The sequence below is a fragment of the Puma concolor genome, chromosome B4, assembly GCF_028749965.1.
Source record: "Puma concolor isolate L17-30 chromosome B4, mPumCon1.1.hap2, whole genome shotgun sequence".
Classification (NCBI taxonomy): domain Eukaryota; kingdom Metazoa; phylum Chordata; class Mammalia; order Carnivora; family Felidae; genus Puma; species Puma concolor.
The window spans coordinates 19373268-19400313 of NC_141673.1; the positions used below are offsets into that span (position 1 = coordinate 19373268).

General features: G+C 41.9%; 1 protein-coding gene across 2 annotated transcripts in view; it reads right to left on the minus strand.

Moving 5' to 3' along the window:
* Nucleotides 1-27046, minus strand: part of LOC147578949 (uncharacterized) — an 89889-nt gene that overhangs the window by 28494 nt on the left and 34349 nt on the right. The window contains exon 5 of one of the 2 annotated variants that reach the window (XM_086712515.1): nucleotides 2755-3140. The exons of the other annotated variant lie outside the window; for it this stretch is intronic. Within the exon in view, the coding sequence (XP_086568641.1) occupies nucleotides 3112-3140 (29 nt within the window). The 3' untranslated portion in view covers nucleotides 2755-3111. Of the gene's footprint in view, nucleotides 1-2754; nucleotides 3141-27046 lie in introns of those variants that run through there. 2 annotated transcript variants of the gene reach the window in all.

Consider the following 27046-nt stretch of genomic DNA (forward strand, 5'->3'; position numbering starts at 1 on the left):
TTTCATGTCACATAGAAAGATGTAATGGCTACCTCTGTCTCATTTTATATTTCCAAGTAAAACCAGATTGTCCCAGTATGGCTGGAGTCTAGGGTCACACAGAACAATCAAGAATGAGAGGGCAATGCTAGCAGAAAGTAAGGGTTGGGGAAGTCCCTGTTCTCTCTACAGAAGGGCCCTCCACACCTGCTAATCTAACCAAGTGATTTTCTCCAAGTCCCTTTCCATCTTTGGATTGCAGTTTCCTCCACCATAAAGTGAAGTTGTTGATCCTGTTCAGCCTTTTCCAGAAAGTCTGCTGTGAAACACTGGTTCCATGAGGTGCTATGCACCTAAAGAGCTCTGTGGTACAATAAGGAATGATATGTGCTCTATCCCTCCTTGGACACCCACAAGGAATTCTTGTGTACTAAAGACTCTGAAAAGTCCATTGGTGAAGATAATTGCTTGACCTTAACACAGTGTTTCCCAAATGTATCTGAGCACAGAAACTTCCCATCCATTCTCCATACAGACACAGAGCCTCCTGCTTTACAGAAACCATAGAAGAGTTCAAATAGGAATGCTATCAACTTCCTGCCACAAACACTTCAAGCCCACCTACAGTTTTGTCCTTCCTCTCTAGTTATAATTCTAAGGCTCATAGGTCTGGATTCTATCCCCTCCTGTATTTTCAGGAAACTTACAGTATCCATTTCCAATCTCTCTCTCTCTCTCTCTCTCTCTCTCTCTCTCTCTCTCCCTCCCTCCCTCCCCCTACCTCTACCTCTGTCTCTCCTATATTTTCCAACCTCTGTTTATTGGAACCAATAAACCAGTTGAACATGGTAAAGTGTCTCTCATCCTACAGAAAAGCTCTCCCCTTTTCTGGGAGAAAGTCATCCTCACTTTCCCCTTTACTAGCCTATCCTCCATTCTTCCATAGCCAAACTTCTCTATGAGGAATCTACTCCATATCTTCTCCTAGGCATTGCTTGGGCCTCTCCAGCCTGTCTTCTGGCCCCAACACCCACCATTCCCAAAATGGCTCTCGCGGGGTTCACCAATGGCCTGCATGTCACTAAATCCAAAGGACAATATTTTGGTCCTTATCTCCCATCTCCCCCCAATAGCATATACCACTGCTGATCCAGCCCTCCCTCTCAAAGTGCTCTCCTCCTATGGGTTAAGGAATAAAACCCTCTCCTGGAATCCCTTCTATTCCTCTAGATGTTTCTCCCAAGACTCATAGATCTCTATCCTACAAGTCCCTAAGTTGAGTTCTTATCACACACATGGCTCCAGTTATTATCTCCAGTTGTGTATTCTCCCCTGAGCACCATGCTTGTATCTCTTTCTGCCCACTTGACATTTCTACTTACACAGGCCTCAAACTCAGCACAACCAGAACACAATCTTCTCTCCACAGTCTGCTCCTACCCAAGTGCTCCCCATCTCATGAGAAATCTTATGTCCACTGGAGTGAGAAAACAAGAAACCTATGAGACATCCTTACTACTTTCCTTTCCTCACCCCTCTTGTCTATTCAGCACGAGGTCCTCCCTAGTTTAACTCATGAATACACTGAAATTATGTCCATCTATCTCTGTTTCTATATCCACCACCCTAACTAAAATTGCCATCATTCATTACCTGCTCTCCAGCAATAACTGGTCCCACTGTCTTCCCTCCAAATCTTCTCCTATTCTTTCTACAGATCCCAACTAAAACCATTTGGTAGCTTACTGGTGCTTTCCAGATAAAAACTGAAATCCTTAATATGCCTCATCTTGCCCTTGTCGTCCTCCCAGCCTCACCTGAAGCCACACTGTCCCTTGCTTTTGGGACCATGTGGGTAGACATGAGGAATGCTGGTAAATAGTCAATGATGAACAGGACAGCCCCCCAAATAAAGACTTACCCCTAAATGTCAATAGACCCAAGGTTGAGAATCTTGGTCTAAGCTAATCATTTTATACTCCTTGCTAATGATTGGTTTAAAATTCCTGTACCGCACAGCATCCACCAGGCCACTAGCACAGGTCCAGGAGTGAGCACTATCCTAAATTAACTCAATATGACCGCAGAAAAGGACTTGTTTTTCCATGGTTAAGGAGAAGCTCTCTCTCTCCCTCTGTCTCATTCTCTTTCCTTCACCCCTCTCCCTCCATTGGTTAGAAACAAGAAAGCATGTTGTCCCACCTGCCACTGACAAACACCTTATGACCATAGGAAGTAGCCCAAGAACACAACTTGTACACCAGGGATGGCACAGCAGAGAGAGAAATAGAACCCAGACTTTATGGCATCGTTGAGCTCCTGGATCAACCAAACCTGAAGTCCACCTTACTGCTAAACTTATTACATGTGATAAGTAAATATCCTAGTTGTATAAATTAGTTTGTTTTCTGTTACTTGAGATACTCTCCAATTGATTTGTATGGTTCCTTTCAGTCTTTTATGATCCTAGATGTGGCTAAAATCTACATGTAGCTTCTAGCCCTGTATGTATTCAATAGAAAGGTAAATAATTCAAAGGGGTACAGGTAGAAGACGGCAGGGAAGACTACATTTTCACCAAATGAAAGAATACTTGTTTACCACTTGGGCCATTTCACATTATCTATTCCTCTCAGATCTATCTCAGACATATTCAGGACATGTTGAAAGGCAGATAATTTATTCTACTAAGATGATGACAGGTGTGTTTGTGACCCCATCAACCTTGCCTTCTGCCCGTTCCTATGGCTTCAGTCTCAAACATCTGCTCCTTTCCCCACTTCTGATGGGCTGCATGTTCAGGAACTATCTATCCACCACCATGGCCGCCACCACCATCATCATCCATCACAGCTCCAGATGCTGTGGTCACTTGCCATGACCATGAGGCACTGATTTTAGGACAAACAAGCCCAAATTGCTGAGTTCTGTGTTAGAACGGAATTTGGACAATACCAGTGATAGCCAGCATGATGGAGCGCTTGTGATGACCGCTGTTAGCACTTTACATACCTTTTGTCATCAAATCCCCACACTCACTCCATGATGCCATTCACTGATGCCATTAATCCTATTTTCCAGATGAGGTAATGGGCCACAGAAAACTTAAACAATTTGCCAAAGTCCACACAGCTAGAAAATGAAGCCCTTTTTCTTGCATCCTAGAAAATAGAGTAGGTAAAGTCCGTATGATTTAGTTTGTTCTCATTAAATTTGTCTTTTCTTAAAATTTCCATTAAAAAGCAACACCTATATGAGGTAACCTATCCGAACAGTGTGGAGAGTGATCAAATGAAAAGCAGAAATCGCCCTCACCTGGCTGTCCCTTTCCACCTTTCCTGTTCACCTCTGTGAGGGAAACAAATGCAGCTTCTGGAAGATGTTTTGCTGAAATCCCCTTTGAGTAAAGAAGCAGTTCTTCCTTTTCAGTCACATCTTCCTACCTCCCCCAACCATTCGGGGCAGCACTCTCTTGACACAAGCCATCCTTTGCTTCTTTCCAGTGTCTTTCCCACCTCCCCGCCTTACCTCCACCCCAAGGCCTCTTGGCCCTTCCCTGGAGGGCAGCAACTGCCTGTTGCCAACTTTTGCACAGTTGCAAGTCCTTTTGAGCACAATCACGGAATACAAGGACGAGAGCTCAATCACCAGCAGCTTGCGATGAGAGAAAGAAGAAAAGGATAAAAAAAGAAAAATCCTGAAAAGCAGAAGGTCCCTGAATAGTCTTCCTGCAGCCCTGTGGGACAGCTCTCCCTTTCTTAGGTCTGAATCGTCACCCTAAATGGGCAGACTCTGCTTAGTTGCTGAACTGTCAGGGTGAGCCCTCAGCTGGACAGTTAAATAAACACATGAGGTCACTGGCAAAGAAAGACATTCCTAAGGATCTGTGCTGTCCTTGAGATCCCCAAGTTAAGACAGCCCCAAGTGTTAATTTGGGGTTCCACCCATTGTTCTGCTTTCACCACAAACTGCCTATATTTTTTTATTGTTTTCTAAGTTAAAAAGTGCAGCTCTCTCAGAAAAGCCCCAAGAAATAACCTTTCAAATAGGGCCTTCCAAATGTGTTCTATTCCAAATACTTGCTCTGTCCAGAAGAGGCACACATTCCCACTCACTATAAATCCTATTTCACTCTCCATCTCTCTATTATATTCCTCAATAGCATTGACCTAAGTATTAGCGAGTAACAAACATTTCCTCCTTAGAAAATCAAATGTGGAGGGGCACCTGGGTAGCTCAGTCAGTTAAGCATCTGACTTTGGCTCAGGTCATTATCTCACAGTCATGAGAGAGTCTCTCTCTCTCTCAAGAAATAAAGAAAGAGAGATAGAGAGAGGGAGGGAGAGAGGGAGGAAAAAAGGAAGAAAACCAAATGGAAATTGGGCAGCAGGCACTGGATCTCCCTAGAGCCCAGCCAATGCTGCTCCTGTCTGAGAAAGATAATTTCCTGAGCAGGTAATGGCTCAAGAAAATGGGGTGAAAGCTCCAAGCCCACACCTGAAGGATTTCATGATATTGGCAACAGGGCAGGGACTTTGAGAAATGCCCTAGTCAATAGGGAAGAGAATTGACCAGCTGGTAAAAACAAAAATATATTTAGATGCCTCATGAGTATATACATGCCATGAGCACATAATCCACCCTTTGATTTTGAGCTAGGTAACTCAGATTGTTCCCTCCAAGATGAGGTATGATATATAAAGATCTAGTCTTGCTTTAGACATAGCTCTATCTCCCTTTCAATGCCCATCACCTCCACCTTGATGGCATCTAGCACTTTCATCAAACTCCACCCCCCAGCCACCACCACCACCAGACAAGCATCTGGCACTCTCAGTTTGTATCACCCCTGTGCTGATACCCCAAGTTCCAACTTGTGTGAAAGACTAAAATATTAATATCTGGACACCCTCCACTGATTGATAGAGCCTTCCTGGTGGGCCTTGTCCAGATTCAAGAGGAAGACCTTATGCAAAAACCATGTTTCTGTCATGGGTACATAACTGGGGAGTTATACAGTTGGATTGCCACAGATTTGCAACCCTGACAAATTCCTCCTCTCCTATCAAATTAACCTGATACTTAGCATCTCTTGGAAACTATATTAGGTCCATTCATTCATTCCACACATATTTATTGAGCATCAATTATTACCATTGGTACTTGCGATATTTTAGTCTATGATACAAAGAACTTTTGTCCTCATGCAGCTGATACTCTATGGAGGTATGAAGAGAGGCAGGAGTGAAAGTGGAGATAGTGAATAAACGATAAACATGATAAAAAACTTAAGTTATATAGTATCAGAAGTGCTATGAAAAAGGGAAAAAAGAGTAAGTCAGGGTAAGAGAGATTGGAAGTGATAGAAGGTCAGACTGCTATTAACATTAAGGGTTTAGCATAGGTCTCAGTAAGAAAGTGACCAAACAGGTGGCCTAGAGTCCTTAAGACCACGTGCTCCTTGAATGCTTATGTATGAGCAGGATACCCAGTAAAGCTAAAGTAGAATGGAATGGAGAGAGTGGTAGGAGATGAGGGAATGAGTTAGGAAAAGCAGATGCTGTACGATCTTTTACTCTAAGGAAAACAGGGAGCCATTGGATGGAGACGTCTGTAGCTTTGTTGCCTACCCAGCACCCATTTCTCACCTTTATTTTTATTTATTTATTTATTTTTTTAATTTTTTTTTTCAACGTTTATTTATTTTTGGGACAGAGAGAGACAGAGCATGAACGGGGGAGGGGCAGAGAGAGAGGGAGACACAGAATCGGAAACAGGCTCCAGGCTCTGAGCCATCAGCCCAGAGCCTGACGTGGGGCTCGAACTCACGGACCGTGAGATCGTGACCTGGCTGAAGTTGGACGCTCAACCGACTGCGCCACCCAGGCGCCCCCATTTCTCACCTTTAATCATACTTCCATTTTCCCTCTCCCATTCAGTCCATGTGGTTTAGGTGGGGCTGACCAAACCTCATGATCCGGGTTTGGACACCCAGGTCTAGTAAATCAGAATCCTGGTCATTGGGATTGGTTCAGAGGTGGACATTTGACCCACATTAAGCCTAAAATTCAATTCCAGGATTTTCACTGAAATAAATGAAAAGAGGAATGCTCTTTCTGCCTGGGGTGCCAAGTTGATAAAGTAAATCTGGAGTTTTCAGCAACCATTGTGGCATCATGAAGCAACAGCTTGCCTCAGCATGATGCCAACACAGAACCTAGGGATGGAAAGACACAGAATCCTATTCACATCATCTGAGCACCTGGATCCAGCCCTGCCTGAAGCTAGTGTCCCATCTTTTTAGTTATGTTAATAATTTCCCTTTATAGCTTCAGCTAGTTTAAGTTGGATTTCTCTTACTGGAATGGGAAAAGTAATGATTACAACATTGATTGATGCAAATTAGTTGTTGTTTTTCTAATGGTCTTAATGTGTTGTCCCTTCAGCCAAAGGAGTAATTAATGCAAGACAGCAAGGAGTACATGTGAGTTGTGGATAACATTTAAGAGAACATCAAACCTTATGCTCAGCCTCAAATTTCCACAACTGAGACCATTAAAACCCCACCTTCACACTCAGTCTCACCTCAGTTCATGAGGACTTTTCTAGGCAAACATGGATATATTGGAATAAATAGGCCTTATATCTGGGTCCCTCTGACCCTTGAAGCCCCGTTTCACAGTAACTGACCTCCTGCTTCCGCCTCCTCCTGTGTCTGAGTCCTCTTTAGCTCCGAAGCTACCAGGGACTTCACTTCCTTCTCCTGAGTCTCACTTTCCCCACGCCTGCCTGTAGTCGATTGAATCACCAGTCCCAGGTCTTCACTCCTACATTCACAGCCTTTCATGGCCTCTTCATGGGGGCAGTGGGCTTCCCTACCTTTTGACTTTTGAGTCTGGCCACATGATTTGCTTTGGCCCGTGGCATGTGGGCAGAAATAACAATGAGCCAGTTCGAAGCTTAGGCCTTAAAAGGGCTCACATATTTCTCGCCAAGGTGACTCAGTCGGTTAAGTGTCTGACTTCAGCTAAGGTCATGATCTCTTGATTCACGAGTTCAAGCCCTGCACGGGGCTCTGTGCTGACAGCTCAGAGCCTGGAACCTGCTTCAGATTCTGTGTCTTTCTCTCTCTCTGCCCCTCCCCTGCTCACACTCTGTCTCTCTCTCAAAAAGATAAACATTTTAAGAAAAATTTTTTAAAAAGGGCTCACATATTTCTGTTTACACTTTGTTATCACTGGTTCCTAGAAGAGGATAAGAGATATGTGAGAGCCTTCCAATCTGCAATAGCCTGAATGGAGTTATCCCTATCTAACCAAAGATTACATTTACAGGCAGATTTGTTCATCCAAGTCCATTCCAGATGAAAAAACCATAGCCAACTTGCAAAAGCACTAACAATGTATGATTATTATTTTGAACCACATGATTTTGGAGTGATAGGTTATGTAGCATTTGATAACTGATACACTGACTTCCTTATACTGGCTGTCAATATCACCTTCCTGGCCCATATTCTTGGACATTTACTGACTAGATATCCTGGGCATCTTGGAGCAAGATGTTTAGACTTCACATCTGAAAAGACTTCTCTTTTCTTCCCTGTAGGGTTGCTGGATAAAATATAGGATGCCCAGTTTAAGCTGCATTTCAAATAAAACCTGAATGTTGTTTAGTGTTAGTATATTCTGAGCAATATTTGCAAATATTTATCTGAAATTCAAATTTGGGGCACCTGGGTTGCTCACTTGGTTAAGCGTCCAACTCTTGGTCTCAGCTCAGGTCATGGGTTCAGCTCACAGTTTGTGGGTTCGAGCCCTGTGTCTGGCTCCATGCTGACAGTGCGGGACCTGCTTGGGAATCTCTCTCCCCGTCTCTCTCTGCCCCTCCCCACTCACGCCCGCCTGCTTCAAAATAAATAAATAAACTTACAAAGTTTCAAATTCAAATTTAACCAGGCTTTCTGCACTTTATATTTATTAAATCCAACAACACTGCTCCTCTACTGCTTAACTCTGGTTGGCTCTGAAAAAAGAAAAAGATGCCCCTCCCCCACAGCACACACACATTTCAGGTTTAGGATCACTTACTCTGTCACTTCACGGAAGAGTTATTTGCAATGAAAGTTTAGAGCATTTTTTGGGTCAGTTTGTTTGAAGTGACTGCCCTGTGAATATTCTCTCCAAATTCCAAGGTGCAGAGGTGAGGGAGGGAAGATATGTGGAGTTGTTTACACTCTGTGCTCGTGCAGTTAACTGAGTAAGGACTCATTTCTCTCTCTGTTGGGAAAATCTGTCCATTCTCAACACATCAGAGGTGAAACATAGAGTTAAATTCCAGCAGCCACATATTGAGATTGCAAATGGCTGCTTATCATTCCTCAGTTCATAGAAGGACCATATCTTTTATTGTCAATTTGATTAAAGGCTTCAGCTTCAAAATAAAATTTGTGTCCAAGGGGCTTTCATTTTCCCTTTGATAAACGGGCATAATTCACTTTTCTTTAATGTTATTCCAAAGAGTGTTGTGTTACAATGGGGTTTTTGTGATGCCCCAAAAACATTTTTTGAAACTGTTCTTATCTTTCCAGGCTCTTGCTAACAGCCACCACGATACTCTCTTGGGCATAAGTGTGCCTGCTCTAGTAAAGGCTCAAGAAATAAGTTCATAGCCTCTGGAAGTTGGATCTCCTGGGTGGGAGGGAAAAAAGGTTGCACATAAATTCTTTTCCATAAAAGGCTTTATCAAATGACTGAAACAGAGCATACTAGGTAAGTAGTTCCAGATTCATTTTCAATCAGCATTTTGTGAGCACCAGCTAGGTGCAGGGTGGTTCATGGTGGTTCCTAACCTTGAATGCACATGAGAATCACAGAGGGAGCTTTTTAAAACTACTGCTCCCTGGTGCCCACCCTCAGAGACTCTAGCTCAATTGGTTTGGGGTGGGGGCTGAGCATTAGTATTTGAAAAAGCTCCCTAATGATTCTAAGTTGGAGGCAGCAATAAGCCACGCTGATATATACAATTTCGTTTATTCTCCCCTACAATCTGACAAGGTCGGCAGGGGTGTCAAGTATAACACAGGAGGGGATTTCTCATTATAAAGCAGCCTCAGTGACCTCCTCAAGCTTGGGCTTATTTCATGCTCAATTTCATACTATGACAGCTCCGGGCACCAAGAGACTGAAGGGAATTTTTTTTTTGAGGCCTCTAAAAAGAGTTTAAATGCTCAGAGCATCTCAGAAAATTAAACTCAACATACCAAAACATGATAGATGCACCTTAAACTTTATATTATCAAGTGATTAACACACATAAAAGCAAAGGTGCAGTGTGACTGACCCCCCATTACCCATCTCTCAACTTCAGCAATTACATACAGTTTCCTAGTTCTGCTTCCTCTCTGTCCTCCAGGGTTTCGTTTGTTTTGTTTTCTGAGATTATTTATTTATTTTTAATGTTTTACTTATTTTTGAAAGAGAGAGAGAGAGGCAGAGAAAGAGGGGGACAGAGACTCCCAAGCAGGCTCCACACTGACAGCAGAGAGCTCGATGTGGGGCTCGTACTCAGGAATGGTGAGATCATGACCTGAGCTGAATTCAGACTCTTTTTTTTTTTCAATTTTTTTTAACGTTTATTTTTTACTTTTGAGACAGAGAGAGACAGAGCATGAATGGGGGAGGGTCAGAGAGAGAGGGAGACACAGAATCTGAAACAGGCTCCAGGCTCTGAGCTGTCAGCACAGAGCCCGATGCGGGGCTTGAACTCACGGACCGCGAGATCATGACCTGAGCCGAAGTCGGACGCTTAGCCGACTGAGCCACCCAGGCGCCCCTGAAGTCAGACTCTTAACCAACTGAGCCACCCAGGCATCCCGCTCTATCCAGTTATTTTAAAGCAAATCCCAGCTGTCGTATTATTCACCTGTGACTAATCCAGAATTTATCTCTAACACCTGAGGACTTTTTTTGTTGCGATGGTAAAATAAACACGACACAAGATTTACTATTTTAACCATCTTTAAGCGTACAGTTCAGTGGTATTAGGAACATTCACATTCTTGTGCAGCCATCACCACCACCCATTCCTAGAACTTTTCTCATATTCCCAAACTGAAACTCTGTTCCCATTGAACAGTAACTCTCCGTTCTCCCTTCACTCAACCCATGACAACCACCACTCTACTTTCTGTCCTTATGAGTTTGACTCCTCTAGATCCTAGTTTCAGTGGAATCATATGATATTTGTCCTTTTGTGTCTGGCTTATTTTACTTAACATAATTTCTTCAAAGTTCATTCATGTTGCAGCGTGAAAAACACTAAGGACTTTTTTTTCTGTAGCAAAATCCAGTACCATTTTCATCCTTAATGAAATTAATATGATATTATTAAGATAAATTTCCTTTAATCTAATTATGCCCTCTTACCCCAAACCCGGCACCATTTTGTGCCATTTATTTGTTAAAGAAACCAGGTCATTTGTCCATAGAATTGTCCATGTTAAATTTGGCTGGTTATATTCTCACTCCCTGGGAAGGATTTGGTATGCCCCTCAATCCCATTATTTCCTGAAAGCTGGTGGGTAGAATCAGAAGCTTGACCAGACTTGGACGATTGTCCAATTTTTTGGCAAGAAGAATTCACGGGGGGTGTGACATATGTTGTATGGTGCCTTTCAGGAGGCTAGTAATGTCTGATTGTCCTTTTAGTGATGTTAAGGTTACTCAGGTGATGCCACCGTGATCTTCTATCCAACTTCTCCATGATAGAATTTCAATACTTAAAGAAGCCACTTTGAATTTATGACCCCCCTACCCAGCTTTTCTCCTCTGTTTGAAGGAAGAAATAGTACCAAAGAAGCTTAAGGATTTGTTCAACATCATTGGTTTGTCAACCAATATATATCAAGTTCCCACTCCTGAGAGAACTCTTTCTTCTCCATCCTTCCATGTGGCTCAGTTCGTAAAGAACTTAGTAGGCCATGAAAACTTCCTAGAGTAGACCACAAGCCACAGGAGGGAAGAGAGCTTATCTATTTATTCTCCATTGAACTCCTTGGGCAGATGGCACAGAGCAAAGACTACTAAATATTTGTTATATCAAAGAAAGACAAAAATGAATGAATGAATAATCACTTAATTTAATTAAAAGATGCATGAACTATTTGGGCACTTTTCCAAACATTAGTTTCTACATACATCTTCATAAAAGAAAGCCAAGTAGCTTTTAAAAGATTCTGTCCATGATTCCATCTCAATATAAATTTTAGATACTTGTAAAAAAGCAGTGTAATCCTTTGCAAAATGCCTTTTCTGGGAGCTCTCACAAGGGGTCAAGGACTGGCTTTGATTCCCCCACAGGGCTCTGAAGTCTCTTACCTGGATACTCTGATGCCCCTCTACAATTTGCAGAGAGCAGCCAGGGTGAAATTTTTCAAATGCAATTCTGGTCATGTCATTCCACCACTGAAAACCCTCCAATGTCCTTCCATTGTGCTTTAGAATAAAGCCCAAACTCCTAACTGGGACCCCCAAATTCCTATCTAGCCTACCTCATATCCATCTCTCCAGCCTCTTCTCTTAGCTTCTCTTCTCCTTCACTGGCCTCTTCATTTCCCTGACCCTAGAACCTGAAGCCTGTTCCCACCCAAGGACTTTTGTACCTGCTTTCCCTTCTGTCTGGCCTGTTCCCCCACAGATCTTCCTAAGGGTGGCCTCTAATCAATCGCCCTGGGAAAACCCTACTTAAAATAGGCCTCCCTCCTCCTGGTGTTCCATCACTGGGGGTATTTACTTCTGTTCCATCACTGTGGGTATTTACTTCATAACACCATCATCATTTTATTTTATTTATATTTTCCCTTGTTGACTATACCTCTTCTCCATTAAAACAGAAGATCCATGAAGACAGAGAATTTGTATTTTTACCATTCTATTCTCAACAACTAGAACAGTGCTGAAAACAGAAAATAAATTGAATAACTGTTTACTAGGTGAATGAATTAAGGCAAACCTTTATAACTTGTGAATGCAGAATGCCTAAATCCTTACATCAGCCTGGCTGCTCCCCTATCCTGGGCCTCAACGCAGTATACAGCTAAGCCTTTTGATGCACTATGGCTCCCCTCAGAACCAGACTGTAGGAAATGCTGAAAGAGCCCTGATTTGCTTGGATCTCACATCTAATTTCCCTCATGTGAAGCCTGCTCCCACTTTGGGCCTGAGGTCTAACTCCTAAGGTTGTGGCTTATTCCTTCACCTAAATATCCACATTATTCCTCAGGTCATACATAGACTCTGCCTTTTTCTCCCTACTTCTCCCTCTGCCTTATTCTTTATCCACTCTCCCCCGATCACAGGAGTTAGAGCCTGGTCCTTATCCTATCCCTGTGCTTGGGCCATGCTGCTGCTGACCTGGTGGGTCTCAACTGGATCTATCTCCACTCCCCCATCAAAGCCTCTCACCAACTCTTGACCAAAGCAGCCAACACCAGAATGGTGGGCCATCTTAAGTACTATTACACCAAGAGCAAGCAAACTTCTCTTGCTTCTCCTCTATGGAAGATGGAAAAGGTGTACCCAAGGTCTTGAAAAGGAAGACGAAGTGGGCCTGTTTCTCTCATAAACACTTAGAATAAAAAGAAACATCAACATTGCAGATTTGAACTATTAAGTTGAACTGCATGAAATTGCCAGTATGCTACCTACCAAAAAACAAAAAAGAAGGTTCTTATCAGTCAGCCTAAAACATTTCCCACATGCCTCTTCCACCCAGTCATGGCACACAAAGCTATTGTCAGCTGTTTTAGACTAACTTGGAGTGAAGAAAATATGAACCATAATTAAAGGGTGAAGTCTGAGACCAAAAAATTCTGTGGAAGAGAAAGCCTCCCAACCCCTTTGTCATTGCTTAGGAACACTTGAAGCCAAGGATAAGAAGGAAATATTGGTCATTCATTCGATTCCTCAGCACAAATGCATTCAAGTCCTATGTGCACTAGTCACTATGCCTTTAACCTAACATTATCTTCATACTTCATGTTTAATCCTAGCCTTATTCTTCCTTTCTAGGAAGATCTTTGTGTTACAACAGAAACAGCACTGCTTTAGGGTCCCATATCTGTTCTTAATTAGCTGCATGACCATGGGAGAAGTTTCAGACTCTGAGTTCTGATTTTTCTCATCGATAGAATGGGTATAAGAAATACCCACACTATACTTTGAAAATGAAATCAGTTGATCCATACAACAAGTGTACTCACTACGGGAACATACCCTTCATTTCTCCTTTTTTTCATAAACACTTTATATATTCTCAGATTTCCTCGTAGCAGCCACAGCCTCTATTTTTGATAGGTTTGTACAGTTGGAGCACACACTTAAAAAAGTCTGGGGTAAGGTTCATAGACACCAGGTGAAGAGTCCCTGATGTATGTTTACATGCTCCAATACTCAGTGGATGACTCTGACCCCAAATGATCAATGTTGCTGTTTGCTTTCCTGTTCTATTTTTGGATGTTTTATAAACACACTAATATCAAAGAGCAATATCAGAGTTTGGCTGTCACACTGGACTTTGCCCAAAGTCCTTGGCCAACGTGATCATTGGTCACGACTAATTGTTAACAAAGCTGCAAAGAAGAGCCACCACTCTTATGTCCTGCTAGGGAAAGTATAAATTCAGAATACTTTTTGGAAGACAATTTGACAGTCCATATTAAAACCCCAGAAATGTGTATAACTTGTGATCTAGAAATTCACCATTAAGAATACCTGGTGGGAAAATAATACATTAGATGTTTGTTTATAACACATTGGAGGGGAACCCCTCAATATCTACCCAGAAACTTAATTAAATCAAGTATAGCTTCCCATAAAATGGAATACAATGAGCCACCAGACATTTCACGATGAAATGAGAAAGTGTCATCTGTTGCTAAGGGAATAAAGCTGACTATAAAACAACATAGAACAATGTTTATTTCATTTACTTATTTTTAATAAATACACCAAAGGTTTAACAGCGGTTACATCTACATGAAGGGATTATTGGTGGTTTTTGTCACCCTCTGTGATTTTGTATATTTTCTAAATTTTCTGCAACCCACATAAAATACTTACAATGCTTTCAAAATTAGGAGGTGGGTGAAAGGATGCATCTTTTTGTTTCTAAGTAGTTGATTTAAAAACAACTCTTCAAATAGCACTGCCCCATAGGGTTGTAGAGCAGAGAGCACGGACTTCTGAGAATGATGGGGATATAAATAGCCATTTATGTCTATGAAAGATTTGAGGATCAACCCTGTTGACATTTCCCTGTTCTATATCGTTACATGTTTAGAGGATGTTGTAAGTTTTCCAGGAGACATATAAAATATTTCCTTGACCAGTTGCATTAGACTCAGTGAATAATAATACAATGGAATTTCAGGGCATAAAGGAATCTTCAAAATCAATTTGTTTTGTTCCCTTTCTTAGATGAGGCATCTACTCAGAGGAGTCAAGTGACTTGTCTTAGGCTACAGAGCTAGTCATGTCCTTACATATGACACTATGTAGAAAGTATATTGGGGTTCATATGATGAATGGGGAAAGATTACCACAGATTGGAAAGACCGATCACAAAACTATCCATCTGGAACAAGGTGGAGTATAAAAATCAGTAATGAAACAAGATGAAAACTGTGTCCGCCAGCATTCCACTGAAGGAGAGAGCACAGTGTTTGCTTCAAGGAATGTTATGATAAGCTTACTTGGACTGGAAGTTGAGGCCATGGGGTCATGAAATGGTTGGTGCCAAGGCTTTAGGAAGGGGGCAGAACCTCTCTCCACAAGAGGAGAGAAATGTATCTTTTCCTTAAAAAGGTAAGGATGAGGAAAGAGGAAAGAGATGAGAAATGTTAGTCATGAAACATTGGTGAACAGATGTGTTTTTTGGGGAGGTCCATGAAATAGCTATGTTCTGTACCCAAGTTGAGTACAAGTCAGTCAGTAGGCTGACTTGTCCCAACTCATCCAAGTTTGCCTAGGACTTTCCTAGTTTAGCAGTCATAGTCCCATGCCCCAGGAGACCCTCAGTCCTGGACAAACCAGGATAGTTTATCACTCCATGGCAACATGCATAGTTATGGGAGTTGGAGGCCTCATTTAACATTTAGTTTACAAAATAACTTTTTTAAAAATCCAAAGGACTGTCAAATTTTGCAAAACACTATGAAGTTTTGTAACAGGTTAAGTGAGCAAAAAGGGAAAGAAAACATCTCTTCCCACATCAAAAGAATGTATAATTTTTCAGAAGACACTTCCTAGGATAATAGTAATGCTTTAAATTATTTATGAATGTGAGAATCTTAATTAGAAAGCTTCTCTCTTGCCAGTCTTGTGCCTGACGAGCAGGGATTAAATTCCTACCCTCCCAATGGTGCAGCTTACCAAACTTCTGTGATACATGTAGAAATCACATCTCCTATAAATAAAATCAAACTTCCATATGTAAAATGGAAATATAATTGTTGTACTATTTCAAAGTTCCAAGGTTCAAATGAGCTCATGAGTGTAATCGTGACTTAAAAAGTTGCTAGTTTCTTTGACTTTTACTGGTTAGAGGTGCCGTTTGCATTTCTATTTCATTTTTAGGTCCTCTGAAAATATGCTTAAGATTGAAGGCAGAAAAAAACTGAATGCAGAAAGCCCCACATCATAGTGCTGGGCCAGAAGCTGCTCCCCAGCTCATAGAAACTGCCACTTTTTCCTCTTCTAAGTTTTCTCACTTTTCCTTTCTTAGTCTAATTCTCTGCAGCTCCAGAGTGAGGATTTGGGTGGCCATCACCCATGCCTCAGAGGAGAACTTGCCTTGGGAGGAAGAGTCAGGTCAGTTGGAAAAAGATGTGCCTTCCTTCTTGTCATTGCATTAAAGCCCTCCAGAGTTTGGTACAGCTCTCATAAACTGCCTTTCTTGTGGTCTCTTTGTGGCCACAATGGTAAGGATAGCATAAGGGGGAGGTGATGATGGAAAGATGTGAATTGAACAACAACAACAACAACAACAACAACAACAACGAAAACACCTGTCCATTTAACTCCTAAATAAGAGTTAGGAGTATCTTGTTCTAGTGGGTATAGAATAATGGTTCTCAACCCTAACTGAGCATTAGAATCACCAAAGAAATTTGTTAAAAATAGAAATGCTACTATAGATTTACTCAATCTCTAGGTCAGCTATGACCTGAATGTTTGTTTCCCCTCAGAATTTATACATTGAGATCCTAACACCTCAGGTGATAGTATTAGGAAGAGAGGCCTTTAGGAAGTAATTAGGTCATGAGGGTGGCACCCTTGTAAATGGGATTAGTGCCGTTATGAAAGACATCAGAGAGAGATCTCCTGCCTCTTCCACAATGTGAGGACACAATGAGAAGTCTGCAGCCTGGTAAGAGGTCCCTCACCCAACTATGCCAGGACCTTGTGGTTGGACTTCCAGCCTCCAGGACTGTGAAGAATAAATTCCTGTTGTTTTTAGGCTACCTAGTCTGTGGTATTTCGTTATGCCAACCCAAATGGAGTAAGATCAGGTTTATATTTTTAGCAGGCATATGTATATTTAACTACTTCCTCAGATAATTCCAAAGTAAAGTCAAGATTGAGAATCTTGAGTATAGCATATGTGTGCTATACTGGGTGCAATGGGTCTCAGACTGGGGGTTCTGAGGCAAGTAGAATGCAAGCTGCACTCTCAGAAAGGGTGCTTCAGTAGTTAAGAGCACAGGTTCTGAAGTCAGGAGGACCTGGGTTGGAATTCCAGCTCTGCCCATGTATAATCAGACAAATTACTTAACCTGAGTCTCACTTTCCTTAGGTATAAATTGAGAATGAAAATAAGACCTTCCTGTTAGATGAGAGAATGTTTGCAAAATATTTATAAGCACATTAACAAGGTATACAGTAAATAGCAAAATATAGGCATTCCTCTACTTCTAACTAGTCACTTAATCCTCTATTAGTCTCAACAACCTCATCCACAGAACAGAGTGTGCTCAAGATTATCTCTCTGGTGACTCTCAGTTCCCATTTTCTATGACTAAGTAGGATGTAAAGGAGGCATTGGAAAACTTTTTCTCTAAAATGGTAAATATTTTAGTCTTTGCAGACCATACAGTGTCTGTTGCAACTGCTAGACTCTGCCATTATAATGTGAAAGAAGCCATAGTTAATACATAAATGAGTGAGTGTGACTGTGTTCCAATAAAAGTTTATCAACAAAAACAGGCAGTGGGCCAGATTTGACCCTGGGCTATAGTTTGTAGAACCCTGATATGAAGGATAAAAGGAGAAGGCAAGTTCTCTCCACTCTGTGCTAGTCAGAACAACTGCAGGTACTACAATTTTAGAATATACTAAGGCACAGAGAGGTTACATAATATGCCTATGGTATGCATATTTTTCAAATATGGTCATAACAACGTCTCCCATTGCACATGCTGTTCATACAATGAGACTTTGACATCCTTTCATCACGAGGTGGGGTCCATATTTCTTACCTTTAACTCTGGGCAAAATTATGACTACGGCATGATGGCACAATGTGTCTTTTGAGACAAGTTCATAAACAGTGATACAGCTTCCATCTGGTTCTCTTGGGACACTTGCCTTTGTAACCTAGACACTACGCTGTGAGAAGCCCAAGGTCTCCTTGTGATAAAACCCAGTCATGGGAATAAGCCATCTTGGAAGTGCATCATCCAACAATAGATGGACCACCCCAGCTGCGAGGATCAGAGATGAAATGTTCCTGCTGAGTGCTGTGCAGGTTGAAGATTCATGAACTAAATAAATTATTGCTTTTACTCTAATCTGTAAGTTTGGAATGGTATATCATGGAGCAATTGATAACATTTGGTACTGGGAATGGGAGGAAAAAGTAAAATACACCATACCAGCTTTGGGATTGAACAGTGGGCAGAAATCTAAAAGGTCTTGAAGAGAGTGAAAGCCAAAAGGCCTTAAGAAGGTATAAAAAAAAAAAAGTGAGTTCAATGTTATTTTGAAGCTAGAGGAAAGGGTATCCATATTGTGTAGTGGCAGAAAATTTGACAAGTCAGTCACCTAGGGTAACATGGCCAATAGGAAATGTACCTAGTGAATTTGATGACTTAGCTAAAGGGATTTCCAAAAATATTGGAAAAAGCCACCTTGCTTCTTCTCACTATCTATGATAAAATGTGAGAGGAGACAAATTAGCTAAAGAACAAACTATTGTGTACAAATAAGCCAGGATTTGCAGGGTTTGAAAATAAAACTGTCTCATTCCTAGCCTTTCCAAGATTTTCAAATCTATAAATGGCTTCAAGGGAAAGATGATTAAATACAGGGTGTAACTATAAATCCTTTTGTTAGGGCTTCAGAAAAATTTAACCTGGTGCCTCAGAGACCTTGATAAAAGGACTTCTAAGAATATGAGGGGCGTAGATCACCAATGATCTCCATTAAATAATAGGGTTTCCAAGAATCTTAAAGGCAATGTCATCCAGTCGACTCACAGGGGGCCAAATATTTAAAGGTCTGAAATAGGTTTGTGGGTATAACTTTTGTCTAATGGGTAAAGATCAATATGATGCATAGAAAACCCACAGTGTTTTTAAAATAATTTTTCTGGTGGAAGCACTACCAATTTAGGTTGAAAGGGACAAAGACTATATAAAATTAAAAGACTTTTGGACTGGGATATGGACTAAGAAAATTACTTAGCTGCAAACACAGTCTACTGTTTATGCATAAGAAAGGATAATTCAGAAGATGGAACCAAGAGTTAGAAGGTAGAGAACCAAGAGCTGTGGAGAACCATTCTAGAGAGTAGGATGAGCCCTAATCAAGGCCTAACATATGTGTCTGGCTGGATTCCAAAATTATTATAGCCCCAAACAGTTGTGTGTTTCTTATTTTCCCTCTCTCTGAAAGACAACGTCTGTCAGGTTATTTAATGCCTATCCCAAATTATATGTTGGCTAGGGCTTTTTGGAGGAGAGAAGGAAGATGGCGGCGTAGGAGGACGCTGGGCTCACCGCGCATCCTGCTGATCACTTAGATTCCACCTACACCTGCCTAAATAACCCAGAAAACCACCAGAGGATTACCAGAACGGAGTCGCCGGAGCCAAGCGCAGACGAGAGGCCCACGGAAGAGGGTAGGAAGGGCGGCGAGGCGGTGCGCGCTCCACGGACTGGCGGGAGGGAGCCGGGGCGGAGGGGCAGCTCGCCAGCCAAGCAGAGCCCCCAAGTCTGGCTTGCAAAAAGCGGAGGGGCCTGACGGACTGTGTTCCTACAGCAAGCGCGACTTAGCGTCTGGGAGGTCATAAGTTAACAGCTCTGCTCAGAAAGCGGGGAAGGCTGGAGGACAAAGGGAAGGAGAGCTGCTGAGCCCCCGGACGACAGAGCTCAGTTTGGTGGGGAACAAAGGCGCTCGCCAGCGCCATCTCCCCCACCCATCCCCCAGCCAAAATCCCAAAGAGCACCAGTTCCTGCCAGGGAACTTGCTCGCTCCGCGCAAACACCCAACTCTGCGCTTCTGCGGAGCCAAACCTCCGGCAGCGGATCTGACTCCCTCCTGCTGCCACAGGGCCCCTCCTGAAGTGGATCACCTAAGGAGAAGCAAGCTAAGCCTGCCCCTCCTGCCCCTGTGCCCCTTGCCTACCCACCCCAGCTAAGACGCCAGATCCCCAGCATCACAAGCCTGGCAGTGTGCAAGTAGCCCAGACAGGCCACCCCACCCCACAGTGAATCCCGCCCCTAGGAGAGGGGAAGAGAAGGCACACACCAGTCTGACTGTGGCCCCAGTGGTGGGCTGGGGGCAGACATCAGGTCTGACTGCGGCTCCGCCCACCAACTCCAGTTATACACCACAGCACAGGGGAAGTGCCCTGCAGGTCCTCACCACGCCAGGGACTATCCAAAATGACCAAGCGGAAGAATTCCCCTCAGAAGAATCTCCAGGAAATAACAACAGCTAATGAGCTGATCAAAAAGGATTTAAATAATATAACAGAAAGTGAATTTAGAATAATAGTCATAAAATTAATTGCTGGGCTTGAAAACAGTATAGCTGACAGCAGAGAATCTCTTGCTACAGAGATCAAGGGACTAAGGAACAGTCACGAGGAGCTGAAAAACGCTTTAAACGAAATGCATAACAAAATGGAAACCACCACGGCTCGGATTGAAGAGGCAGAGGAGAGAATAGGTGAACTAGAAGATAAAGTTATGGAAAAAGAGGAAGCTGAGAAAAAGAGAGATAAAAAAATCCAGGAGTATGAGCGGAAAATTAGAGAACTAAGTGATACACTAAAAAGAAATAATATACGCATAATTGGTATCCCAGAGGAGGAAGAGAGAGGGAAAGGTGCTGAAGGGGTACTTGAAGAAATAATAGCTGAGAACTTCCCTGAACTGGGGAAGGAAAAAGGCATTGAAATCCAAGAGGCACAGAGAACTCCCTTCAGACGTAACTTGAATCGATCTTCTGCACGACATATCATAGTGAAACTGGCAAAATACAAGGATAAAGAGAAAATTTTGAAAGCAGCAAGGGGTAAACGTGCCCTCACATATAAAGGGAGACCTATAAGACTCGTGACTGATCTCTCTTTTGAAACTTGGCAGGCCAGAAAGAATTGGCACGAGATTTTCAGTGTGCTAGACAGAAAAAATATGCAGCCGAGAATCCTTTATCCAGCAAGTCTGTCATTTAGAATAGAAGGAGAGATAAAGGTCTTCCCAAACAAACAAAAACTGAAGGAATTTGTCACCACTAAACCAGCCCTCCAAGAGATCCTAAGGGGGACCCTGTGAGACAAAGTACCAGAGACATCACTACAAGCATAAAACATACAGACATCACAATGACTCTAAACCCATATCTTTCTATAATAACACTGAATGTAAATGGACTAAATGCGCCAACCAAAAGACATAGGGTATCAGAATGGATAAAAAAACAAGACCCATCTATTTGCTGTCTACAAGAGACTCATTTTAGACCTGAGGACACCTTTAGATTGAGAGTGAGGGGATGGAGAACTATTTATCATGCTACTGGAAGCCAAAAGAAAGCTGGAGTAGCCATACTTATATCAGACAAACTAGACTTTAAATTAAAGGCTGTAACAAGAGATGAAGAAGGACATTATATAATAGTGACAGGGTCTATCCATCAGGAAGAGCTAACAATTATAAATGTCTATGCGCCGAATACCGGAGCGCCCAAATATATAAAACAATTACTCATAAACATAAGCAACCTTATTGATAAGAATGTGGTAATTGCAGGGGACTTTAACACCCCACTTACAGAAATGGATAGATCATCTAGACACACGGTCAATAAAGAAACAAGGGCCCTGAATGAGACATTGGATCAGATGGACTTGACAGATATATTTAGAACTCTGCATCCCAAAGCAACAGAATATACTTTCTTCTCGAGTGCACATGGAACATTCTCCAAGATAGATCATATACTGGGTCACAAAACAGCCCTTCATAAGTTTACAAGAATTGAAATCATACCATGCATACTTTCAGACCACAATGCTATGAAGCTTGAAATCAACCACAGAAAAAAGTCTGGAAAACCTCCAAAAGCATGGAGGTTAAAGAACACCCTACTAACAAATGAGTGGGTCAACCAGGCAATTAGAGAAGAAATTAAAAAATATATGGAAACAAACGAAAATGAAAATACAACAATCCAAACGCTTTGGGACGCAGCGAAGGCAGTCCTGAGAGGAAAATACATTGCAATCCAGGCCTATCTCAAGAAACAAGAAAAATCCCAAATACAAAATCTAACAGCACACCTAAAGGAATTAGAAGCAGAACAGCAAAGGCAGCCTAAACCCAGCAGAAGAAGAGAAATAATAAAGATCAGAGCAGAAATAAACAATATAGAATCTAAAAAAACTGTAGAGCAGATCAACGAAACTAAGAGTTGGTTTTTTGAAAAAATAAACAAAATTGACAAACCTCTAGCCAGGCTTCTCAAAAAGAAAAGGGAGATGACCCAAATAGATAAAATCATGAATGAAAATGGAATTATTACAACCAATCCCTCAGAGATACAAACAATTATCAGGGAATACTATGAAAAATTATATGCCAACAAATTGGACAACCTGGAAGAAATGGACAAATTCCTGAACACCCACACTCTTCCAAAACTCAATCAGGAGGAAATAGAAAGCTTGAACAGACCCATCACCAGCGAAGAAATTGAATCGGTTATCAAAAATCTCCCAACAAATAAGAGTCCAGGACCAGATGGCTTCCCAGGGGAGTTCTACCAGACGTTTAAAGCAGAGATAATACCTATCCTTCTCAAGCTATTCCAAGAAATAGAAAGGGAAGGAAAACTTCCAGACTCATTCTATGAAGCCAGTATTACTTTGATTCCTAAACCAGACAGAGACCCAGTAAAAAAAGAGAACTACAGGCCAATATCCCTGATGAATATGGATGCAAAAATTCTCAATAAGATACTAGCAAATCGAATTCAACGGCATATAAAAGGAATTATTCACCATGATCAAGTAGGATTCATTCCTGGGATGCAGGGCTGGTTCAACATTCGCAAATCAATCAACGTGATACATCACATTAACAAAAAAAAAGAGAAGAACCATATGATCCTGTCAATCGATGCAGAAAAGGCCTTTGACAAAATCCAGCACCCTTTCGTAATAAAAACTCTTGAGAAAGTCGGGATAGAAGGAACATACTTAAAGATCATAAAAGCCATTTATGAAAAGCCCACAGCTAACATCATCCTCAACGGGGAAAAACTGAGAGCTTTTTCCCTGAGATCAGGAACACGACAGGGATGCCCACTCTCACCGCTGTTGTTTAACATAGTGCTGGAAGTTCTAGCATCAGCAATCAGACAACAAAAGGAAATCAAAGGCATCAAAATTGGCAAAGATGAAGTCAAGCTTTCGCTTTTTGCAGATGACATGATATTATACATGGAAAATCCGATAGACTCCACCAAAAGTCTGCTAGAACTGATACATGAATTCAGCAAAGTTGCAGGATACAAAATCAATGTACAGAAATCAGTTGCATTCTTATACACTAACAATGAAGCAACAGAAAGACAAGTAAAGAAACTGATCCCATTCACAATTGCACCAAGAAGCATAAAATACCTAGGAATCAATCTAACCAAAGATGTAAAGGATCTGTATGCTGAAAACTATAGAAAGCTTATGAGGGTAATTGAAGAAGATTTAAAGAAATGGAAAGACATTCCCTGCTCATGGATTGGAAGAATAAATATTGTCAAAATGTCAATACTACCCAAAGCTATCTACACATTCAATGTAATCCCAATCAAAATTGCACCAGCATTCTTCTCGAAACTAGAACAAGCAATCCTAAAATTCATATGGAACCACAAAAGGCCCCGAATAGCCAAAGTAATTTTGAAGAAGAAGACCAAAGCAGGAGGCATCACAATCCCAGACTTTAGCCTCTACTACAAAGCTGTCATCATCAAGACAGCATGGTATTGGCACAAAAACAGACACATAGACCAATGGAATAGAATAGAAACCCCAGAACTAGACCCACAAACGTATGGCCAACTCATCTTTGACAAAGCAGGAAAGAACATCCAATGGAAAAAAGACAGTCTCTTTAACAAATGGTGCTGGGAGAACTGGACAGCAACATGCAGAAGGTTGAAACTAGACCACTTTCTCACACCATTCACAAAAATAAACTCAAAATGGATAAAGGACCTGAATGTGAGACAGGAAACCATCAAAACCTTAGAGGAGAAAGCAGGAAAAGACCTCTCTGACCTCAGCCGTAGCAATCTCTTCCTCGACACATCCCCAAAGGCAAGGGAATTAAAAGCAAAAGTGAATTACTGGGACCTTATGAAGATAAAAAGCTTCTGCACAGCAAAGGAAATAACCAACAAAACTAAAAGGCAACCAACGGAATGGGAAAAGATATTTGCAAATGACATATCGGACAAAGGGCTAGTATCCAAAATCTATAAAGAGCTCACCAAACTCCACACCCGAAAAGCAAATAACCCAGTGAAGAAATGGGCAGAAAACATGAATAGACACTTCTCTAAAGAAGACATCCGGATGGCCAACAGGCACATGAAAAGATGTTCAGCGTCGCTCCTTATCAGGGAAATACAAATCAAAACCACACTCAGGTATCACCTCACGCCAGTCAGAGTGGCCAAAATGAACAAATCAGGAGACTATAGATGCTGGAGAGGATGTGGAGAAACGGGAACCCTCTTGCACTGTTGGTGGGAATGCAAATTGGTGCAGCCGCTCTGGAAAGCAGTGTGGAGGTTCCTCAGAAAATTAAAAATAGACCTACCCTATGACCCAGCAATAGCACTGTTAGGAATTTATCCAAGGGACACAGGAGTACTGATGCATAGGGGCACTTGTACCCCAATGTTCATTGCAGCACTCTCAACAATAGCCAAATTATGGAAAGAGCCTAAATGTCCATCAACTGATGAATGGATAAAGAAATTGTGGTTTATATACACTATGGAATACTACGTGGCAATGAGAAAAAATGAAATATGGCCTTTTGTAGCAACGTGGATGGAACTGGAGAGTGTGATGCTAAGTGAAATAAGCCATACAGAGAAAGACAGATACCATATGGTTTCACTCTTATGTGGATCCTGAGAAACTTAACAGGAACCCATGGGGGAGGGGAAGGAAAAAAAAGAGGTTAGAGTGGGAGAGAGCCAAAGCATAAGAGACTGTTGAGAACTGAGAGCAAACTGAGGGTTGATGGGGGGTGGGAGGGAGGAGAGGGTGGGTGATGGGTATTGAGGAGGGCACCTTTTGGGATGAGCACTGGGTGTTGTATGGAAACCAATTTGACAATAAATTTCATATATAAATAAAAAAAAACAAAAAAAACAAATTATATGTTGGCTATGAGAAGAGCAGATAATTTGCTTCTCTAGTCACAAGTCATCAGAATAAATACTCAAATGACTGTACTTGATGCCATAACGAGATGAGATTTGGGGTTCTGGGAGAAGGGGAAGGCACTCCTCTATCAAAATGTGATACTCTGTGCCTTCTGAGGCTAGGTCGTAAAAGATAATACAGCTTTTGCCCAGTTATCTTGAACTACTCATCCTTGGAATTCAACCACCAAGCTACAAGACAGCCCAAGCTCTCAGATGGAGAGGTCTCTGTTTAAATTGTCAGCCATGTAAATGAGCCATCTTGGAAGTAGGTCTTCCAACCTTAAATGTGCCACCCCCAGCTGATACCGTGCAAAAGAGAGATGAGCCACTGAACCTTACCCAAATTGCAGATTTATGCCATAAATAAATGATGATTGTTTTTAAGCCATTATGTTTTAAGCCAACACATTATTATGTTTTAAGTCTGTCACATAGTGACAGATAACTGGAACACTTAACAAATGGTGGAGCTCACACTTGAACACAGGTATTCTAACTCCAGAGTCCACATTTGCAGTTGATACAGAGTTGATGCAGGATCTGCACTGCCCAGATTTCCCTGCAGGAAAGAAAGGCGTATTCACTCAAGTGCTGCGTATGTTGCTCACCAGTGGCTCTCAATTTTCAGGTCCCTACTGTAATTGCCCTTGGCTGAAAAGAGACACCTTGCCTAAGGTCATGGCTCTCTCCAGGAGCAGCCTGCATCCAACATCTGGTTGATGTAGAGACATGAAAGCTCAGCCTCCTTCCCCTGACCTGGGCCAACTCTGAAGGGCTGCCCCTGCTTCAGAACTCTCTGAGGTCAACTAAGGCCTTCCTGCTGCTGTGCCACAGCACAGCTTCTCTCTCTTCCCAATCTGCTTCTTTCACTTCCTCCACAGGTGCAGATCCTGAGAAACCTCCACCAAAACTTCCTGCATGTAAATCTCCATTTCAGAATATTTTTCTTGAGGAACCCAACCTGTAACACTATTCTTATCCATCATGAAAATAGAATGAGATGTCTACAAAGGACACAAGCTTAAGGCATTCAAGCACAGGCACTTGATGGAAATAGGGTAGAGGGAAATTAGTCTATGTAAGTAACTTTTAGTGATTACCTACTACATGGGAATATAAAAATAAGAGACTGCCTTTATCTAGAAAAGCTTGCCATCTAATAAAGGATATGGACAAACATGGAATTACAATACAGTGTTATAAGTACTATGAGACAGAAGGATTCTAATGGGTCCATGAGAACCTAAAGGACCAGGGACAGTGTCTCTGTGCTTTGAAATATGGCAGAACATGAGCAGCATATAGGGATCCATTGTCACTGCTGAAAATACAAAAGGATGGGAACTGGTAAGTGATATAGCTATAGAAGTTGGCATGGGCTGGACCATGAGAGACTGTGAGTACCCTGCTTAGTGGAATGTATTTTACTTTATAGGAAAATAGGCTTCCACTGAAGGGTTTCAAGAAATGGATCATCAGAGTTATACCCACATTCTAGAAAGATTACAATGGTCACATCTTGGAAGATAACTTTTAAAATGGCAACACTGGAGACAGAAAGAGCATTTAAGGTTTGCTGTAGCAATGATCCAGATGTGAAATTAAGATCTTTATTATTCTTCAGTGGTGCCGACTAAGAAAAATGGGAATTCTGTACCTCTTCCCCATCTCCCTGCCAAAGATTAAACCATCTAATCTGGGAAGTCAATGTTAAATGTGACTGCCTGGACTGATTAAACTGAGCAATTAGCTGATTAATCCTCTCTTCCATGGAGAGGCTGAGAAAGCAGAAGAAACAGCAATAGGTCACCAGTTTTGTTAGGGAAAATTAGTTCCTCCAGCCCCAGCGCTTCAGAGAAAGCACCAGTTCCTCAAAATGAAGATCTGTATTAGCCACTTCTGTGACATGCCACTGCCCAGCCAAGTGTTGAGACATTCTGGGCACCCCTAAGGAGTGATTTCCCTGCCCCGGAGTGTCAGGACCACTCGAGGGACTTTCCTCAAGGATGAGAACATTTCTGCTGGCAATGTCTTATCAAGAATATCTAGTCCAGCTT